This window comes from Ictalurus punctatus, chromosome 1 (assembly GCF_001660625.3).
Source record: "Ictalurus punctatus breed USDA103 chromosome 1, Coco_2.0, whole genome shotgun sequence".
NCBI lineage: Eukaryota > Metazoa > Chordata > Actinopteri > Siluriformes > Ictaluridae > Ictalurus > Ictalurus punctatus.
This window is the reverse complement of record NC_030416.2, coordinates 2502959-2522802: the sequence shown is the minus strand read 5'-3', so window position 1 is coordinate 2522802 and position 19844 is coordinate 2502959. Positions and strand designations below refer to the sequence as shown.

Sequence of the window (19844 nt, the reverse complement as noted above, 5' to 3'; positions counted from 1 at the left end):
TCACATGAAAAGATCACAGAAATCTCTACAGAGTGCCACAAAAACACACACACACACGATAATATTATGGATCATTACCAGATGGATCATTCGTTTTTTTTTCTCCTCCCAGCCAAGCAGCAATCAGAAAACACCAAGGTGTGCGTGCTGCTTAATAACTAGCACCTCCTATATTTGCTTTACCAAACAAAGACGCCGCAGTCCCGCCCACTCGCCTTCTACCGGCTCACGAGACTAAGGCTCGCTTTCCCTGGGAAACGTCGGAAAGCAGAAATCACCGCTACCATCTGCAAAGCCAAGAGAATTTCCCGTGCTCTCAGGGTGGGAGGGGCGGCATAGCATCTCTTCCCTGTCAATCACAGCAACACTAGCCAATCACGCGTGTCCATGCGCTGGGGTATGCGGAAGCGGGCGGATAGCGCTGTCCTCCGAGCAGGTCTAAAAATTTACAGTTGGCTTGCTTCACGAGTCTCGAGGAAACACTTCTTGGCCTTCACCCTCCCGGATCGGTAGCTGTCGTATGATAGCGGAGACCTCACTGGAGGGTGGGACATTTTCATACGCTTTCAGCCATAGTCAAAAACCGTAAACGTTCTGACGAAGCGCGGTACGTGTATTTTTGGGATGTAAGCGAATACGGATATCCGTAATGATTGAGCAACGTTCCAAAGACCACGTTCATTAACACAGATTTACAAATCATTCATTCATCCTTAGTTACTTCCTGGTCCGGGTCACATGGTCCAAATTAATCTACTGGTTTGTTGATATAATATAACAAAATTCGTTTGAAAACACCACAGGTATGGGGAGAAACAAATTAAAACAATTAAAAATCCCATACGTATCTAGTTGAGACCGGATACGAACCGGAGTGATGTAGCTGAGGTTGAGGAACCGCCAGAATTTAGGTTTAGGTCACTTCTCGTTTCAATCCGAATACAGATACGGATATTTTAAGCTTACGTTTAACGTGCCAGTCTTTCTATACTTCACCAGTTCGTCTCTCTTCTCTTAACTAAAAAATAAAGTGTAAAGCTAACGCTAGGCTAACTCGAACATGGAGCAGAGCTAGGGCTAGAGAGGAAATCTGGCAAGTCTGTCTCTTCTTCTGGGAACGACATCAACCCATATAAAAGATATGAGGACAGGAACACTCACCTAGAGCGCGTTCGATTCCGGGGATTTCAGAGGAAGCAGACAGCACATGGAGAAGGAGGAGAGAAAGACGTACAGTTAGAAACATTTCCAAAACTCTAAATATTTTACAAAATGGCTCCGACAAAGATTTTATATATATATATATATATATATATATATATATATATATATATATATATATATATATATATAGCTAATGGAGTTTGGGTAAATTAGTAAAGCGGTGGTTGTTTGTGGCTAGCTCAGTAACCTTTTGTTCGGGAATCAATATGTTGAGGCATATTCCCATTTCAGAAATGAGAAGCAAGTTGTTGTTGTTTTTCGCTATCGACTCAACAGACCAGAGATAAAATGGTGGTTTGTGCTTAGCGCGACGACATCTGCGTCAAAAGATTGTGTGAAGGTGCTTTAAAGCAAGTAATCGCACCAACAAAGCGACTCCACGTACGATATTCCCGCCAGGAATTCCTAGGTGTTCGTCCCCGAGGACAAATTCACCGGCCATTTCCAGAGAACATCGTCACTGCGTGCTTAACGTACACTCGTAGTTAGAGAAATTCGTGTGCCGGAGTTACCGCCTCAAAACTATCCTGAACGTCCTGAAGTGTTTCATCTCCTACAAATGAAAGAACAACTCGTCGCACTTTCGATCCGTTCACAGTCCACGCGGAACGTCGCGGAAACCGCGCGTCCGCGTCGTTGTAGGAGCGATAAATGGCATTCCCTCGTCAGCCCGTCTTCGTAACCTCCTCTGTCCTGACGCTGGAGACTCCTTCCGTAAATAAAACGCCTCTGAGAGGAAACCTCTCCCGGTTCGGCTTACGCAAGCGTACACCATACACGAGAGTCCCTGTGAATGAGCCGTCGCTATAGAAACGTGTGGCTAACCTATGAGAAAGAGCGCGCAGGACGATCTCATGACCTTCTGACCGATTCAACAGTACCGAGTTGAGAGAGCTTCAGGATTGGGAAGAGCTGACAACATATTGTATCTTTTTGAGGGTTTTTTTTAAACCATCTTTCTTCGTTACCTCATTCTTTCGGTTACACAACACTCCACTTCCCACCCACGGCTATGCTGCATCCCTCAATGAAACTCGGCACACACACACACTTCTGGAAACATGAACAGCACGGGTGATGCCATTAGCTGCTAACGGTATTTTGCCTTTTCCTCTGCTGGAAGTCAAAAATTATGCTACGATTATTATTTTGCTGTGGTTTCAACATCTGGTGTTTGTACTGATCTAACCAGCAGGTCACAGGTGCTCAGTGTGCATCAAACACTCCATTAATGAAGATCTCAACCTGATGACTTGGTCTCTTTTTCCTCAGGTTCCTTTCCTTTGTATATTACTCTCTCAGCTCCCCCTCATCAACTCTCAGGAGGCGAACTGGAAGACTACGCCAATGTAGCGCTCTCTCTCCCTCCCTCTCTCTCTCTCTCTCTCGCTCTCTCCCGCCCACCCACTCCACCTACACACACTCGCTCGTGCACAGTTTGCAGGCTGATTTCCACATCTCCATGACAGATCTTTCTCGAGTTCTCAGCTCGAATCCAGGGGAAGAGTGCAAGGGAGTAACACCACTCTTCCGTTCGGTTCGTGTTTTTCTCCAAGACGACTCCCTGAATTAACTCCGCCTTAATGAATTTATGGGACTCCACACACACACACACACACACACACACACACACACACACAAGCAGACATCATGTTTTATTCCATTAGCAGAGGAGCTACAGATAGTGGATTAAGTGCACCATTACAGAGGCTTCAGTAATACATGGTTTTATGGCTTGACTAAGCAGCAATGCAAAAAATAGCCGAGTGGCGCTGGGAATTGAGTCATTTTCAGTCCACCGTACTGACATTAAAACACTCCCTCAATCTCAAGAACATGAAAAACAGCCTCTCACTATTTATATCCATCCTTTAGAGGATGTTCTGGATCTCCTCCTTAATTCAAAAACGAGCTGCAACGAATTAACGGCGTATTCCACCACCGCACTGTTGGATTCTCCGTTCTGATTGGTCAGATGTTGATTTTCTCTTTTTTTTAATTTTTTTTTTTATTTTTATTATTTTCTTCAACATTCAGCTCTTTTCCGGCTGAAAAGCAAATCAAAAGGTTTATATTCATGTGCTCGTCTTAATACGTCACTGTCTCTATAGTAACAACTTCATACACAGCGACTACGCCGGAACGTGCTACGCGTACGTCAAACGTAACCGGTGTGGATTCGGTGACGTTTCTGTTAGAAAACGTTTGTTTAACGTTTACGGAAGGTTTTTTGACGACTTCTGTTCGCTTGATCTTCGGGTCTGGAGAAAAAACGAGACGCTGGTGAGATAACGACGGTCCGCAACATCGAACGCAACTATAAACCGATGGAAAGTATCTCGTGTCGCGAAATACTAATAACAACAACAACAACAAAAACAAACTGTTAGCGTTAACAAATTTCTGCGGTATAAGAGGAATAACGCACTTTAGGACATACTGTAATGGCAAAATAATCAACCTCATTGTTTTTTCTATAAACAGCGCTAATTATTAATTTCCGACCCTAAATTTTTTCCTCCATCTTGCCACCTCTTTATAGGATTAAGATATCCATGCTCTGACTCTTCGAGATTCACGCTCGGGTCTTTTGAGAAGATTAGCAGGAAAGCATGCGGATCTCTAGAAACCGGAGCTGGCCCTCACTGCTGAACGTAGCACTTTCCCTGCCAGCTCCACACGCTGCCAGAGCGGCTTTCTCCGAAACCCGGCGTACAGTCGGCCCACTCTCGACTCATCGCAAAAACACTCACAAAGGGGGGAAAGAGCTGACACAAGTGGCTGCTCTGCTCGAGAGTGACGGAGCGCATCATCCTCCGACGTCCTGTGACTGCGCGAGAATACACTGCGTTCGAAAACCGGGCGTCAGCAGCTGGCGTGGAGAAAGTCGGAATGATTGAAAACACAATAATGCTTTCATCGATTGTTCCGGGGTTTTTTATTCTTCCAAAAGGGACTGACGCAACAGAAAATGAATGGGGGGGGTTGGGGGGAGTACACGGAAAAACTTCATCTTACCAGCCAGCTCAGCGTTTCTCGAAACGTACAAAGCATCCGGTCATTCTAAGATTTGCGATCACAGCAACGTTCACCAAAACTTTCTGTAAGTGCATCGAGGCAGTTGCTGTTTCTATAGTAACGACAGCCAGGAAAACACAATAAAAAGACATGTGTGGATGTTGATATGGGGGAATTCTGCGAAGAACAGTTATGGAAGGAGTCTCCAGTGTCAGTGGTAAAGCTGCGACTAGGTGTGTGGCCTTGATACACTCTCTCATATATCCTCAATATATTCATTTGTAGCCTCAGTGCATTATCTTGTAGCTTTGTGGAGTCAACATATTATCTCATGGTCCGAGTATATTATCTCGTGGTCTCAATATATTGATATGCGGCGTCAATATATCATCTCACAACAACAAATTATTTTGTGGTTTCAATATGTTCTACCTGCCCTCTGTATGTTATCTTGTGGCCTCGTATATTAAATTGTGTCCGTGATATATTATCTCGCGGCCTCATATTTGATCTTCTTGCCTTAATATGTGCTATCATGATCATCCTGTGGTCAAAATATATTATCTTGTGTTCTCAATACGTTACCTCATGGCATCTCGTGACTTTATGAATTATCTTGCAGCCTCAATATATGATCTCACAGACAAAATATATTCTCTCATGGCTTTAACTGTACTATGTTGTGGCCTCAAGATATCTCATGGCCTTGCTATATTATCTCGTGGTCTGATATTTTATCGTGTTGCCTTAATGTGTGTTACCATGATCATTCTGTGTCCAAAATATATTATCTTGCGTCCTCAATACGTTACCTCACAGCATTGTTACACTATCTCGTGACCTCCGATATTATCTCGCGGTCTTGACATATTATCTCGTGACTGTATGAATTATCTTGCAGCCTCAATATATGATCTCACAGACAAAATATATTATCGCATGGCTTTAATTCTACTATCTTGTGGCCTCAAGATATCTCATGGCCTCGCTATATTATCTCGTGGTCTAATTTTATCTTCTTGCCTTAATATGTGTTATCATGATCATTCTGTGGCCAAAATACATTATCTTGCGTTCTCAATACGTTACCTCATGGCATTGTTGGACTATATTGTGACCTCCGATATTATCTCGTGGTCTTGATGTATTATCTCATGGCTTTATGAACTATCTTGCAGCCTCAATATATGATCTCACAGCCAAACTATATTATCTCATGGTCTCGCTAGATCTTCATCTGCGGCCAAAATTCATCACTGTGTCCTCAATATACGTCTCATAGCTTGTGGATTCAGTCAATTAACATGTGGCATCGATGTATTATCTCATGGTCTCAACATATCTCACGGCGTCCATGGCCCTAATGTAGTATTTTGCGGCTTCCCTACGTTCACATCATGTCACCTCGGCAGCTGTGTAAAATCACAGCTGGTTGTGTTGTAGCACAACAGGGAAAAACTTCAGACGCTAGTTGAATAAAGACGAAAGCAGAGCTGCAAGATCAAGTGCAATTAAGCAAGCCACCAGCATCCTTAAACACGACGATCAGCCCGTACCTGGCCGAAACACAAGCGTCCAATAATTAAAGCGCTGAACGACTCGACGGAAGAGAGACCGATGATGGCAGAACTCGGTGTTGTCATTTAAAGCGCGCCCACATCATCTGCGGCATCCAGATGACCTTCCTTTTCCAACGTCGCCATAGTAACTGCTCTCTTAAACTCGAGAGGGAAAGAAAAATGTGTGCATTCATTAGAAATGTGAATGATATCCACAGCTTTTCCTTCCATTAAGCCCACACGCAGCGGTGCTGTCCAGAACAGAAGCACTAACAAGGGGTCCGAGCATCGCCGTGAAAACGAACGCGTGTGATGTGTGATTTTTTGTCAGAGAGTATTCTTATGTAATGTGTTGTCGTGCATATTAAGCCACAAAAAAAAGAGCTGCATGCGAGAGATGAGACGCAGAATCCAAACAACATGACCTTCTTTTTCTTCATCCTTGTGTAACAGCCTTATGCAAAAGCCTTTCCTCATCTATTCTTTTCATGAACTAAACAAATCTCTCTTACAAATCATATTCGCTATTAGCAAAGGTCCTGAATTAGTGAGTTCCCAAAGCCAAAGGAAAATTTCTCTCTGATCAATTCTACAAGTACTGGCAACCTATCTATCTATCTATCTATCTATCTATCAACTCAACACTACAAGTACTGGCAACCTATCTATCTATCTATCTATCTATCTATCTATCTATCAATTCAACACTACAAGTATTGGCACCCTATCTGTCTATCTATCTATCTATTCAACACTACAAGTATTGGCACCCTATCTATCTATTTATCCATCAATTCAACACTACAAGTATTGGCACCCTATCTGTCTTATCAATTCATCCAATCAACTCTACAAGTACTCTACTCTACCTATGTATCCATCCATCCATCCATCCATTCAACCCTACAAGTATTGGCACCCTACATATCCATCCAATCATCAACTCCAAATGTATTGGCACCCTATGTGTCTATACAATCAACTACATGTATTGGCACCCTATGTATATATCTAATCAACTCCAAATGTATTGGCACCTTATGTATCTTTCCAATCAACTCTACATGTATTGGCACCCTATGTCTCCATCTATTCAACTCTACATGTATTGTCACCCTATGTCTCTATCTATTCAACACCCTATCCATCTGTCTCTCTTTCTTAAAACTTCACATTACCTTCAGATTTCAGACTGATAACTATTTTAAACTTTCAGACCTGCTTTGTCAAGCCAACGTCAAAGTTTGTCCTCAAACTTTACTCATCTAATCATTCTTCTTCGAAAACCCACATTTTTTAAACGCTACTCCTCCCAGAGCTTTCAAGCTACATGCACCAAACTGGCCACAGACCTTCTTTCAAGTCATTAATATGAAAGGACTGGCTTTTATTTTTTTTTAAATTAAATTACTGTGTCAAATTGAAATATGCAATTTAAACTTGACTACATAATCAGCATATATAATAATGTCACCGCAACTCATGGCCAATTATACGATTTGAATCCCATCAACAGAGGTTCAGATTATATGTAAATGTATGCACGCTGTGTAGCTCTCTTAGGATACAAACATTTTTGCAAAGTAACTAGATTTTATTTATTTTTTTAATGAATACCGCGTTTCTCGTGTAAATACTCATACAAACGATTTACGGATAGATTTGTTTGTATCTGGTTTGATTTCACGGACGTTCCACAACAATAAATGCAACTGCAAAAGAAGAACATTTCTTCCTTTAATAAATACAAAATTGTTAGCGTTGACAAACTGCTGTGGAATAAGAAATAAAACCACAATGTTAAATTATTTTCCTACAACAGCACAGATATCGCAGATATATAAGGACAGTTATGCTAATTAAGTAACACTGGCACTAGGCGTACCAATTTTTTTATTATTTTTTTTAATTAATATTTTTTACAATTCACAGTTATTTGAGCAGATGTGTTCATTAACATCTGGTAAAAACCAGCTAAACACAGACCATCATGGAAAAAAACTGGAATGCACACTTATACATCATATACCCGTGATGAAAATTTGCTTGTTCTTTTAATCCATACAAAAACACCCTTTTTTTTTGGCAATTTCTTCTGCTGTTCCAGCGTTTTCTTGAATTAAACTGTGTCATACAAGAATTCACATAAAACCCAGTGAATGGAAACCCCACGTGGCTCTGTTCCTGCTGTTCCGCGCTCACTCGGGCCTTTCAGCACCAAAGTAAGACCACATGGTCCTCTGTGTGTGAGGAAGAGAAGAAAAAAAGGCGGGAAAGGAAGAGGGGGTGGCTTTTTGCCATGGGGTCATGCTGCTCCGCTACGCTTTTGGGAAACACAGGAAGTGGTGATGTAAACAGCGTGATCGCATTTCAGCCATGGGGCAATGCCGGCGAGAAGCGGTTCTCTTCCAGTGATCTGTGATCGGATTCGTCAGATTAAATCTTGACCGTGACGCGATCTGTGTGCTAAATGTATATAATTTACACGTCAACCGCTGTTAGCTATTAGCATGACCTCATCTTCTCAAACTTCTGGACTTCCATATTGTACAAACTGTGGAATTGTTGGATCTTTAAAAAAAAAAGTAAGGCACAGGATGGGCAAATTGGTGTTCTAGCTGGAAAACCACGCTAATAATGCTTTCGCCTGGCGATTAGCGGAGTAGCCGCTCAGTGCAGACATTACGCTAGAAGGGCCAGAAGTGAGAAAAGTCACAGCGTTATACCGAAATGTGGTCAAGTGAAAGTAACGTCTATACTGCTGTAGTAAAGGGTCAAAACTCATATATATCTATGGCTGATGCATAGGTTTTGACACCTTTTGGAGGAGTAAGAGAATAGAGTACAAAAGGAGAGGTTAAAGGGATCAGATCCCAAAGACAGACAGAGTTCCTCCAAACCACAGCCACAACAGCAGTTACACAACAGCAATCTGGTACTACTGATATATATATATATATTTTTTTTTTTTTAAAAGTCTGATTTTATATTATATTATCACCCATGTCATAATACGATGTGGGCTACTGTGTGGTGAAGTGCGCTTCGAGGGCAGCCATCACGGAAATGCTCAAACAAGCAGAACCAACACTCGACACTGATGTGACTCCCACGGACCTGCTCGAAGAGAAGACAATCGATCTTCAGGACTTTTTACTTCGCGGCTCGATTGTGAGAAAGGTGTCAACTCGCCCAACGATTAGCATGGGTGAGCGATGAGACAAAAATATCGTACGATGTTTGACGAAATTCAGGTTCGCCGACACGCTGCTAGCAAAACGACAGCGTTGCTTTGAAAGACTATTTACAACAAGAAGAAGGGAACGCACAAAAGATATTAGAATTTGAAAGCTTCCGTACAATTCGTATTGTTTAGGAGTTGTAACTTCTGAACAATTCTGTAATTGTTACTAAGCAAGGAATAAAACGCTTGGGGGTGTGCTGTTATAGGAAAATAAACAACCAGGTGAATAACAATATGTTAGACCACATAAGCAAACTGCTATGATTATGATATATATATGTTCATTAGAAATGACGTGCTTTTTATCTGTTTATAGTTACTTTTACTCAAACAAGCTAGTTCTTGTTAACAGTTACATTGTAGCGGCTATAAATCCTTCACAAGCATCTATTTCCTTCTCTCATGGGAAGATAATAATAATAATAATAATAATAATAATAATGTCATGTTTCCAAGAAACCGTAAATAAATATATATATACAAATATATATAAATACTGACACTGGAGACTCCTTCCCCGAATGCTAAACAAACCATCTTACAGAAAACTTCACCATATCTTTCCAAACATCAGTACGTTTACTACGAGTCTGCGATTATATCAAGCGTCCGCCATACACATCCCTGTTAATTAGCCGTCACCATAGAAACGATAACGTATTAGAAACGAGCTCGTTAATCAAAACCTTCGGACGCTGCGAGATATTTGGTTAAAAAAAAAAAAAAAAAACGTGAGACGCGTGCATATTGAGGTGTTTATTTATTTATTTTTAATCTCTTTTAGTTTCCATCCATTCCTAAATGGTCTATGAATCAGCAGCTCCTTCAGATGAATAGTACGAATCTTATTTTAGTCCTCTCCGCATGGTCTATGAGACAAACTCTATTTATATAAAAACCCATTATGAGTTTAAAAAAAAAAATAAAGAAAATGGAAAACATGAGCTTGCAGAAAAAGCAAAAGGATGTCAAGTAACAATTGAATCGAACCCAAAAGGAAATAGTTGGCTTCCTACTCTTCGCCTGTGCAATGTTGAGAAGTATCTACAGCAGGATAGAACTCGAGTATCCTTGAATGTCCTTGCATTTATATATGAAAAAAAAAAAAAAAAAAAAATTATGGCATGCCCCTGTTCCATAATCGGAATCGAGGAGTTCAATTCTGTCTCCCTAAATAGAGCGTGGAAGCTCCAATTAGTTGGCGGCTTCACACTATATCCAGCCCCTCACATATAGCGAGCTACATTCTTCCAAGACCATACCACCAGCAGGGTCCTGTGGGATCCAGCAAGAACAGGAAGCAAAAGACCAGGCCTCGGTTTATTTTTATCAGTGTTCCAGAGATCAATAATCATTCTCAGTGGTTGCTCAGTGGTTAAGGTCTTCGATGCTGTTCAGAAGGTCACATCTTCAAATTCCAGCATCACCAAGTTGCCACTTTTGGGCCTTTGAGCAAAGCCTTTAACCCTTAACTGCTCACTCAATAATAGGTCACGTCAGATAAAACCGTCAGCCAAATGCGACAAACATATCAACGTAGATGTAATCCAGACCTCCATTTTGGTTTGACCTCCATTTTGGTTTGCGTCACTCAAACATCCACTTCATATACAGCGAGAGAGAGGGAATGTGAATATGTTCGTCTCCGTGCCAAGGAGATCCAGGGTTCCAGGCATGTTTGGCTCCGAGCTCTCCAAAGCCTCTTCTCATGTCAGTGGCCATCTGTTGCTCAGCAGCCCTGCCGATCCTGCCGAAGAGCTCCGGCACACTGCTCCAGATGCCTATCCGGCATTTCTTTCCTGAGCTCCAGAGACTTTGCGTCATCTGGCTCTCTTCGCAAATCTCCAGCATGCCGTTCCAGATGCCTCCACCCCACTACTACAGCAGGTTGTTGGGTTGTTTTTGTTTTTTTTCTTTTCTGGGCACCAGAGTATAAATTTTATACCTAAAGGGACGTTCAACTGATCACATTTTCAAACTGAATTCGCAACGCTTTGGGAACGTCCTCAGTGTCACGGTCATGGTGTAAATGTTGTGTTGTGTTTTCATAGACCAAACCGAGCAAAGAATTCTCCCCAGATTAACACAACGTTTGTACTCATGCGCCGATAAATACGTGCATAAACAGCCACGAATCCAAATACCAGGCTTGTTCACGGCCCGGCGGAATTCAATTTAGCCACGCCCACGAGAAAAAATCTGAACACGAGAGAGCTGAAAGCGTAAAATTGTCTACTTTTTGTCAAACTTTTATTGGAGTTATAACATAGAAGTGATTTAAACTTGACCGTGTAGTCTGTATATATAAAAAAAAAAAAATTAATAAAATCGCAGTACCTCCTCACCAATGATACGATTTGACGCATTAACGAGGCTTGTTCCAGAAAATTCGTACCCAGCTTTTATAAACGGAAAGGAAATGGATACGACTGCCCGAACACAAAAGGTTTCATTCTGAAATATTTGTCTGACCATCACTACTAATTGCTAGACAAATATCGCCTTCAAAAGCAGCGCAAATCGATTTTGATCCCCACGGTGAAGCAAACAAGACACGCGTGCTCTCTAAAGACCAGCGAGGAAAACAGCCCGTCAGGCAAATTTCAAGAGAGCGCCTTTGTTTTGCCGGTACAATGGCCTACTTTCTCTTCTTCGTCCGGAGAGCGCCAAGTGACGGCAAGAACCACCTCACGTGTGGCACCGCAATCTTTCAAACGCCCCCCCCCTCCCAGAAACTAGATTATGGTCGAAGGTCAGCTCCCAAAGTTGTACTCGTTAGCATAATCGTGAATGGCGTTTTGAAGCAGTGATTGACAGGAAGACGAGGGATCCAAACACGTCTCAACAAAAGACCTTTATGGGAGAGGCACGTGCTGTCAGATACCCAAAAACAGGGCTAATTCAGATGACAAGCGGACGCCGTGAGGCAACTTCGTATTCTTCGGAGGTTTTTTTTTTTTTGGGGGGGAGGGGGGGGCGTTCGATTTAATCGATTAAAAAGCCTCGGTATAATTGTACGCAAACGTTTCCTGATCATCGCTAAACATTAGTCGCGCTTGGCCCAGTTATTTATTCTAGGATTGATAGAGTGCCTCTGAAGCGCGAGTTCATACGGAGCACGGACGGGTAAAAGGTCGCCATTTATTTTACCGCACTGATTTATCTGTTTTACCCTGACGGCCACTGAAAACATCGACTCAATCATCGAGTCATCGGGCAGCACAGCGGCACAGCGGCTAGCAGGTTTTCGGGATCAATCCTAAAACCGGGTTCCTGTGGGTTTCCCCCACCTCCCGAAAACATGGCTGTATATGGGTATATGGTAGCGTCCCCCTACTCGAAGGAACAAGAATGATAACAAGCGCATTAAAAATTAATAAACCTGCCGATGCCTTCTGACCAATCAGATTCAAGAATTCAAGAACAGCGCTGTAGATGAAGAATAATAATAATAATAATAATAACAATATCCATCCAATTTCAATAACTTAAGATCAGACGTATCCAAACTGTTTCCTGCGGTTTTTCCTAAAAGAAATTTTTTTAAAGCTTACTTATTTAAATATAATATACCTATTTAAACGTTCACGTTAATATTTAACGTCGAGCGCCGTTGATGGATTCAGTTTCCCATCAAGCAACACAAAACAAAACATTTCCCTTGACAAAAAAAGCTCGTTTTTTAAGCGGGGGATTAAATTCAGCCGAGACTAGAACGTTACTAACGCGAGACGTGGCGGAGTGGGCGGGGCTTCCAGGCGGTCAGTTCGTTTGGGTGATCGTACGCAAAATACGTCAAGGTTTGCAGGTCTGATGCAGTCATTTAAATATCCTTTATTATTTTTTTATTTACTTTCCATCTCTCCCGTCCTGCAACCCCATGACATTTTGAATACTAATCTAAACGATAAACCACAGGCAAACATTTTTTATTTCTTTTTTTTTTGGAATGACATTCGCATTAGTACATGATCATGTCTGCCACTGGGGGATAAAAACCACACAGAACAGTGTCTATCATACATATTCATCATCTTAAGCCCTGACAATGGGTTTGTTATAAAAAGTGACAAAAATGGACAGAAATCCCGCGTGACTCCTCGTGATAATCTGATCTCGCAGCTTACATACATCGTATTTGCCTACGCTAAGCCCTCCTTCTGTTTCCCAATACACACACGAGTAAATATCTTCTCGGCAAATATGTTCTCAGGTTCGTCTTCGAAGCCCATTGTCCAGGCACGTACGTTTAATCAGGTCTGTCCGAACGAGTGCGGTAAACCAGATGGGCGCGTTATAATCTGCCGAAATACCGCTGCGTGTCGAAGCGTTCGGACGACATGCGAAGGAGCCGTACGATCGGATCCGAGTCGTTCTCTAATCCGTCCCTTTTTTTTATTTTAATTCCTGTTCTCTTCTGATCTTCAGCAAAACTACAAGCCTCTGGTTCCTAAGCAACAGGCAGGCACTGTGCTTTAATGCAGAACCGCGGCAAAAGTCTGCAGTCCAGGCATACAGGTGGGTGTGTGTGCGCACACACACACACGCACACAAAATTACACACAATCACTGTCTCGCCCTGTAACAGCTCCACAAGGTTTGCTGCAGTGAAGACTGCTGCATAGATTCTCTCTTTGGACTTTTTTTTTCCTCTCCACTCTGACGCATTAAATGGCAGTTCAGAGCCACGGGAGAATGCAGCAAGAGCACGAGATTACTCTTCTTTCTTTTTTTTTTCTTTTTTTTTTAAATCAGAAACAAAGCCACGTGCGAACATCTGAGATCTTTGTGTATTTCAGCGACGACAAAAATGCGACTTGTCGTCGTCGTCGTCCCACACACACACACATCTGGGAACAAGAAAACGACTACAGAATCCAAATGTGCAAAGTGATCTGCGACGTTAATGACAAAACACCGCGCATGCAAATATCTCAAGCGCTCGTTTCCTTTTTTGTTGTTGTTGTTTTCCTCCAGAAATTAGAGACCGGATGCTCAAAAAAAAACGAAGATGGAAAACACCACCGAACGACAACGATGACGACGACGCTGTAATCTGTCGCTTTTAGAGATGAGCTCTTTGGTCATTGTGGTAACGATTACTGACTAAACCTTTAAACACTTCTCGTATTGTTTTAAGTTCAGGGCTAGTCAGGACTACGAGTTTCTTTACGAGCGAGAGGCAGAACTTGGTGAACCGACTCGGCCGAGACACCAGCTAGAAGTTTCTGGAGTCTCATGAACATCATCGTGAGTCTTAAAACAGCACGTGTTTTTAGGATGAATGATTGAGTCGGGGGGGGGGGTTGGGGGTCACTGCGGGCTCGTCGTGTTCTCGTCCGACATACGAATTCATAACGTAAATGAGGGAAAAAAAATAACAAATCGAGAGAATTGACTATTTATTGACACAAAATGGCTGCCACGTTCGGCCACAAGGTTACTGAAAGTCATGTTTCCCGTCCTGTTGCATCATATTTTTGGTTTACGGATCCGGTGCTTGGTCGTCACCGTCAAGGTCGTTATACAGGAGGTCTAACGATAACGATAACGACTCATCGTGCTGTCGTATAGGAAAATAGATCCGCATTTTTAAAGACCGAACCGAAATTTGTTCTTTTCCCATGGCAGCGTGTCCTGAAGTGTTTGCCGCATGTTATCCATTTATAGTTACGTGGAATGTTGAGGAACGTCCGTGAAACACATTACAGCAGCTATAAAAAGTGTTTTTTTTTTTGTGAGCGGTGCAGCTAAAAATGCTTGATTTTGCTGCGTTTGTTTTTCTTGTTGTCTTTCGCAGTGATGTTTGCTGGTCACGTATGACGCGCGCGAATCGAAGACGGCTTCGGCTGAACGCATGTCACGATGACGAATCTGCGGAAAATCCACGGCCGTTTTGAAAAATTGCACGCTCGTCCGAATGTTGCGGAGTTTGAAGGGGCTGATTTACCTCTTGACTGTTACTAAGCCCTGACACCGGAGACTCCTTCCATAAACGTTAAATAACTCTCGTTATCTGTATGTGAAGTGTCCGCAGTATCCCGTGTAAGCTGTTAATATACAAACGATAACGTAATGCCACCCGAGCATCGTCGGTTTAAACCTGCAGAGCTGCTGTTAGAGAAAATTCACTGGCACCTTCTGACCAATCAGAAGGGAGAACTCGACAGTACAGTCCAGCCCTAACTGCGACTAGGCATCCGAGTGAGTTCAACGTCTTTTAACAGATACTACATGTTCGACGACATGAAACGTATCGATAAACGGATAAAAAAAAAAAGTATGCCGTATCATTATTTAATAAATAAAAGCTTGTAATTGTAATCTTGATTGTCAGATAAGTAAACAGGTCGGGTAAAGGGTTAAAACGGCAGCTGGGTTAGATACAAAGGCACTTGAACAGCGGTTACAGGAGTGCATGTTGTATCATGAACAAAAATCGCACAAAGGTCATGCGTAGTCTAAACAATTCTACCAGATAATACGTCCTCGGAGATCATTCCACCCTTCATACTGGAGGAACAAGGAGCTTGAAGTGCGCTGGCACTTGTCTAGAAAATACTCGACACAATTTAGAAAGAATATATTATTATTTCTCCTTGTGAATTCTCGAATCTGATTGGTCAGAAGACGTCGATTCATTTCCTTCGGATATGCCCCCCTCCCCCTCCAACAGCATGCTCCCAGACGTTTCATCCCTTACATAACCGACTAACGTATATAAAGCGCTTGCATTTCTGCTGCTCTGTTCATCGACATAACTGACCGCTTCACAAAAACCTCAGAGTGCGCTTGATTGACGAACTCGCCGGAGGAAGAACCATCGCCGGAGCGTTCGTTCGACTCGGCCTTGCCAATACGAATCCAAACCGTCATAAATCTCCCTAACGCAGCCTAGAATACTAATCGATAAACAAGTACGGTCTGGGCTAAAAGACTGCAGCGTACAGGACGGGAAGATAATGCGCTAATGCGCTGTATGAAAAAGGGATTCTCGAACACAAGCCAGTACGCTTCCGTCTGGCGCAGCCTACACTACAAGTGTACCGGCTTGTAATCGTGCTTCTTATAGGAAATAAACATTAGCGCTAGTTAGTAACCAGTTGTTGATCAGATTATATTAGATGTACTCGTGCTGACGCTGGTCCCGAGTGCGGAAATATTGGCGCAACATGGGTGTAGATCTCATCACCAACCCTGTTCCTGGAGATCTACCTTCATGAAGACTCCATCTCCAACCATAATCGTTCCCACGGTTACTCACGACTTTCACTCCTACCTACAATCAGTTCCTGTTTCATCGTATCCTGTCACATACGCCCCCGGCATTAAACGTGTACGTAGCTAGTACGAGCTAGTCCGCTTGCTTTGCTAATCTACAGAACACGCAACATGATCAAAACGGATTTTCACCCCGCGCTCGTTTTCTACAGCCGCATATAGCTACTGCGGCTTCTCGCGGTAGCTATACGTAGCTAAACGAGAACAACTAGAAGAATACTAGCCGCCCGTCTCGCTTGTAGTTTCTCTCTCGTGGACGTGTAGCAATTGCTATCGTTGAGCGACAGCAACGTGGGTGTGGCCTATCCAGCATTCCATAGCAACGGTAACAAATATGTACCTTCTCAAATTTTTATTCGAACGCAACGGAGTCATTTGTGTTAATTGGCGAGATTGCAAATCGCACGAGGTTGCTCTGCGGAATCGCTCGTTCGCAGCGGTGTTCGTTGGTCAAGCAGACCTTTTAGCTGGACTCGTGTTCGACACACACAAATCGAAGAGGGCTTAGGCTGAATGCGAGTCGTGATGATGTCACATGAGGCGTCTTGGAGCAAATCCACGGTTAAGAATTTTAAAACCGCGAGCCCCTCCGAATATTGCGGAGTTTGCTTGATTTTGCGTTCCCGAAAAAATGGCAGGACATACAAGATACGACGAGGTGAAGCGAAGTTTTTCTTTTATTTCAGCACGTTAAACAGCAAACGAAGACTCACTACAGGTAGGTACTAAAACTGCGTGTAGCATAGGGAAGGAACGGTCTATACCTCATTCGCAAGGAAAACGTACGTCGAAAACGAACGGATGCTTTGTCGCTTGCTAGCGTGGCGTGAACTCGGGATTACTGGGAGGATGCTGAGACTGAATCTGTAATGAGTGTCAAGACCTCAGATACACTATATGGGTTTGGTATTGAGAACAGGAAATGTGTGGAACACCTCTAAATTATTCATAGTTCGTTTTTTTTTGTTTGTTTTTTTTTAACCCATTTGGTGTCAGCTGGAAAAGTGCAGCATGGACCTCGATTACCCTTTTTCCTGATGAACACAGAGGACATTTTCATCCACAGAGTAAATATCGTGATGCTGGAGCACATCACAGACGGAAATGTTAGAAATGTTGTATCTGATCAAATATTGTGACGTGCTTATGGTACCTCAGGTGGTCCCAGGTAGGAATAAAAACAAAACAAAAAACAAACCGTCACAGAAATTCTAATGGTTTCCACTACATACACCATTACAAACCATCAGCTGTTAACCATTAAAACCGTTTCAATTACAGGTCCTTAATGGTTTCCACTAGACATACCATGCCACCAAAAGAAGGCAACAAAATACCAGTGGATACCCACAGGGACCGTTTCCATTAAAACCAATACAATATCCTTTAGAACCATTAGAAATTCTCTGAGGGTTTCTATTGTTGTTGGGGTGTTTATTTATTTATTTATTTATTTATTTATTTTTCTCTCCCAGCTACATGAAGCACTAAATAACTAAATAAACAAGTGAACGGAATTGGGTGAATAAGGGCGCACGTTAGCACGCGCTGCTAGTAGGTGATGCGGTGATGTGGATCTCTGTTGATAACCGGCTTACCTTCGATGGAGATGACGTGCTCGCGGATCTGGTTCTGCAGCGCGAGGTCGTCGATGCGCTCGATCAGGTCGTAGATGGCGTAGATGTTCGGGTGCACGGACTCGAAGCGGTGGATCTCGGCTCGGATCGCCGCCGAGTTGGACAGCACGAACTGCGAGCCCGAAGCGCCGGACTGAGCCGCGGGGCCCGACGCCGTTCCCGAGCCGAACTGACCCGGCCCGGAGCTGCCAGACGATCCGGAACCGAACTGAGACGCCATGGGTTGCGGTACGGGGACTGGGACCGGAGCGGGGACCGCACCCGGAGCGGGCATGGCCGGCTGCGACGGCGGCGAGATGCCCGAGACCGGGACGCTCGACTGGTAATTCATCGCGACGAGGACTAAGTGAACGTGCTCGGTTGGTGTGAGAAATAACGGGGAGGATTTGTGGCTGGAACGGCGCTATACGCTGCGATGTTATGATGCATCAACGCTCGGTCTCCGCCTGCAACGATCCGCGCTTCATATTACCAAAACTTGATGCGCGTGCATTGTTCCCCTGGCCACGGGGCTCTCTCTTTTTCTACCGCGTATTGTCCTTCTTTAGTATTGGGACGCCTTACCGACCGGACACGCCTTTTCTCACGCTGCACGCGCTCCCTTTCTTTATTCTTTGCTACAAAACTGAGTTATTTTCTTTCTCTTCTTAAGCCGCACAATGTGTCCGTTTTACCAGAGCGCGCGCGGGTCCATGCACTGCGGCGTTTACGTGCTGAAGAAGTCATAAAGCCTTTCTCTATCTATCTCTCTCTCTCTCTCTCTCTTTTTGCTTTTGTTTTTTTTTTTTTTCTTCTTTGGGTTCGAGAAGCTCCGCCCAGCGTGCCCACCTCCGCGCGCGGTGACGTCACGGAGCGCGTAATGGTGGGCGCGAGGATGGATGGAGAGAGGGAGGGAGGGAGGGATGGATGGATGGGGGAGGGTGTAAACGCGATTGGACGTCCTTGTGGCGAAGGGATTAAAGCTCATCAGTTTGATTCCTGGCCATATTATGCAACCGTGTATTGTATTTCTGACATGGAAAGGCCAAACACACACACACACACACACACACACACACGCACGCGCGCGCACGGCAAAGAAATAAAGAACCTTTAGTCAGCATACTGGGATCCAGCCTTTGTTGTCACCTTTACACAGTTAATAATGAGGGACACGTTGTACATTGTATACATTTATAGTTACATCCTTCACCAACCACTCCTATTTTCCCTCTTGAAGTTAATAAAATACACACACACACACACACACACACACACACACACATCTTGTGGTGTTAACAAGGCAAACTCATGGTAAACTCTTCTGTCCTGAAGATGCTGAACAAACGTAGAGTTACAGCTTTACTCACCTGAGACTCCTCCCAGAAAATCTCCTATCTACAGGTGCATCTCAAAAAATGTGAATATTGTGGAAAAGTTCGTTTTCTCCCCCGTAATTTAATTCGAAAAGTGGATCCATTACACACAAAGTGAAATATTTCAAGCCTTTTTGTTGTTTTAATCTCGATGATTACGGCTTACAGCTCACGGAGATCAAAAATCCGGTATCTCAAAATATTAGAAGAAAGAATTTATAATACAGAAACGTCGACCTGAGAAGACTCTAATCAGATAATTAACTTCAAACACCTGCGAAGGTTTCCTGAGGCTTTAATCTCTCAGTCTGATTCAGTACGCACACACAATCACGGGGAAGATGAAAGTACATTTGGAAATCAAGGTCCCAGAGTCTGGAGGACGAGTGGAGAGGAACAGAATCCAAGCTGCTTGAAGTCCTGTGTGAAGTTTCCACAGTCAGTGATGATTTGGGTTGCCATGTCATCTGCTGGTGTTGGTCCAGTGTGTTTTCTCAAGTCGAGAGTCACTGCAGCGTCTACCAGG

At 43.3% G+C, this 19844-nt stretch overlaps 1 protein-coding gene across 1 annotated transcript in view; it reads right to left on the bottom strand.

Annotated features, from left to right (window-relative positions):
- agap3 (ArfGAP with GTPase domain, ankyrin repeat and PH domain 3) overlaps window positions 1-18762 on the bottom strand; it is a 133237-nt gene extending 114475 nt beyond the window's left edge. The window contains exon 1 of the mRNA XM_017465345.3: window positions 17925-18762. Within this exon, the coding sequence (XP_017320834.1) occupies window positions 17925-18294 (370 nt within the window). The 5' untranslated portion in view covers window positions 18295-18762. The remainder of the gene's footprint in view (window positions 1-17924) is intronic.
- Window positions 18763-19844: the final 1082 nt, after the last annotated feature.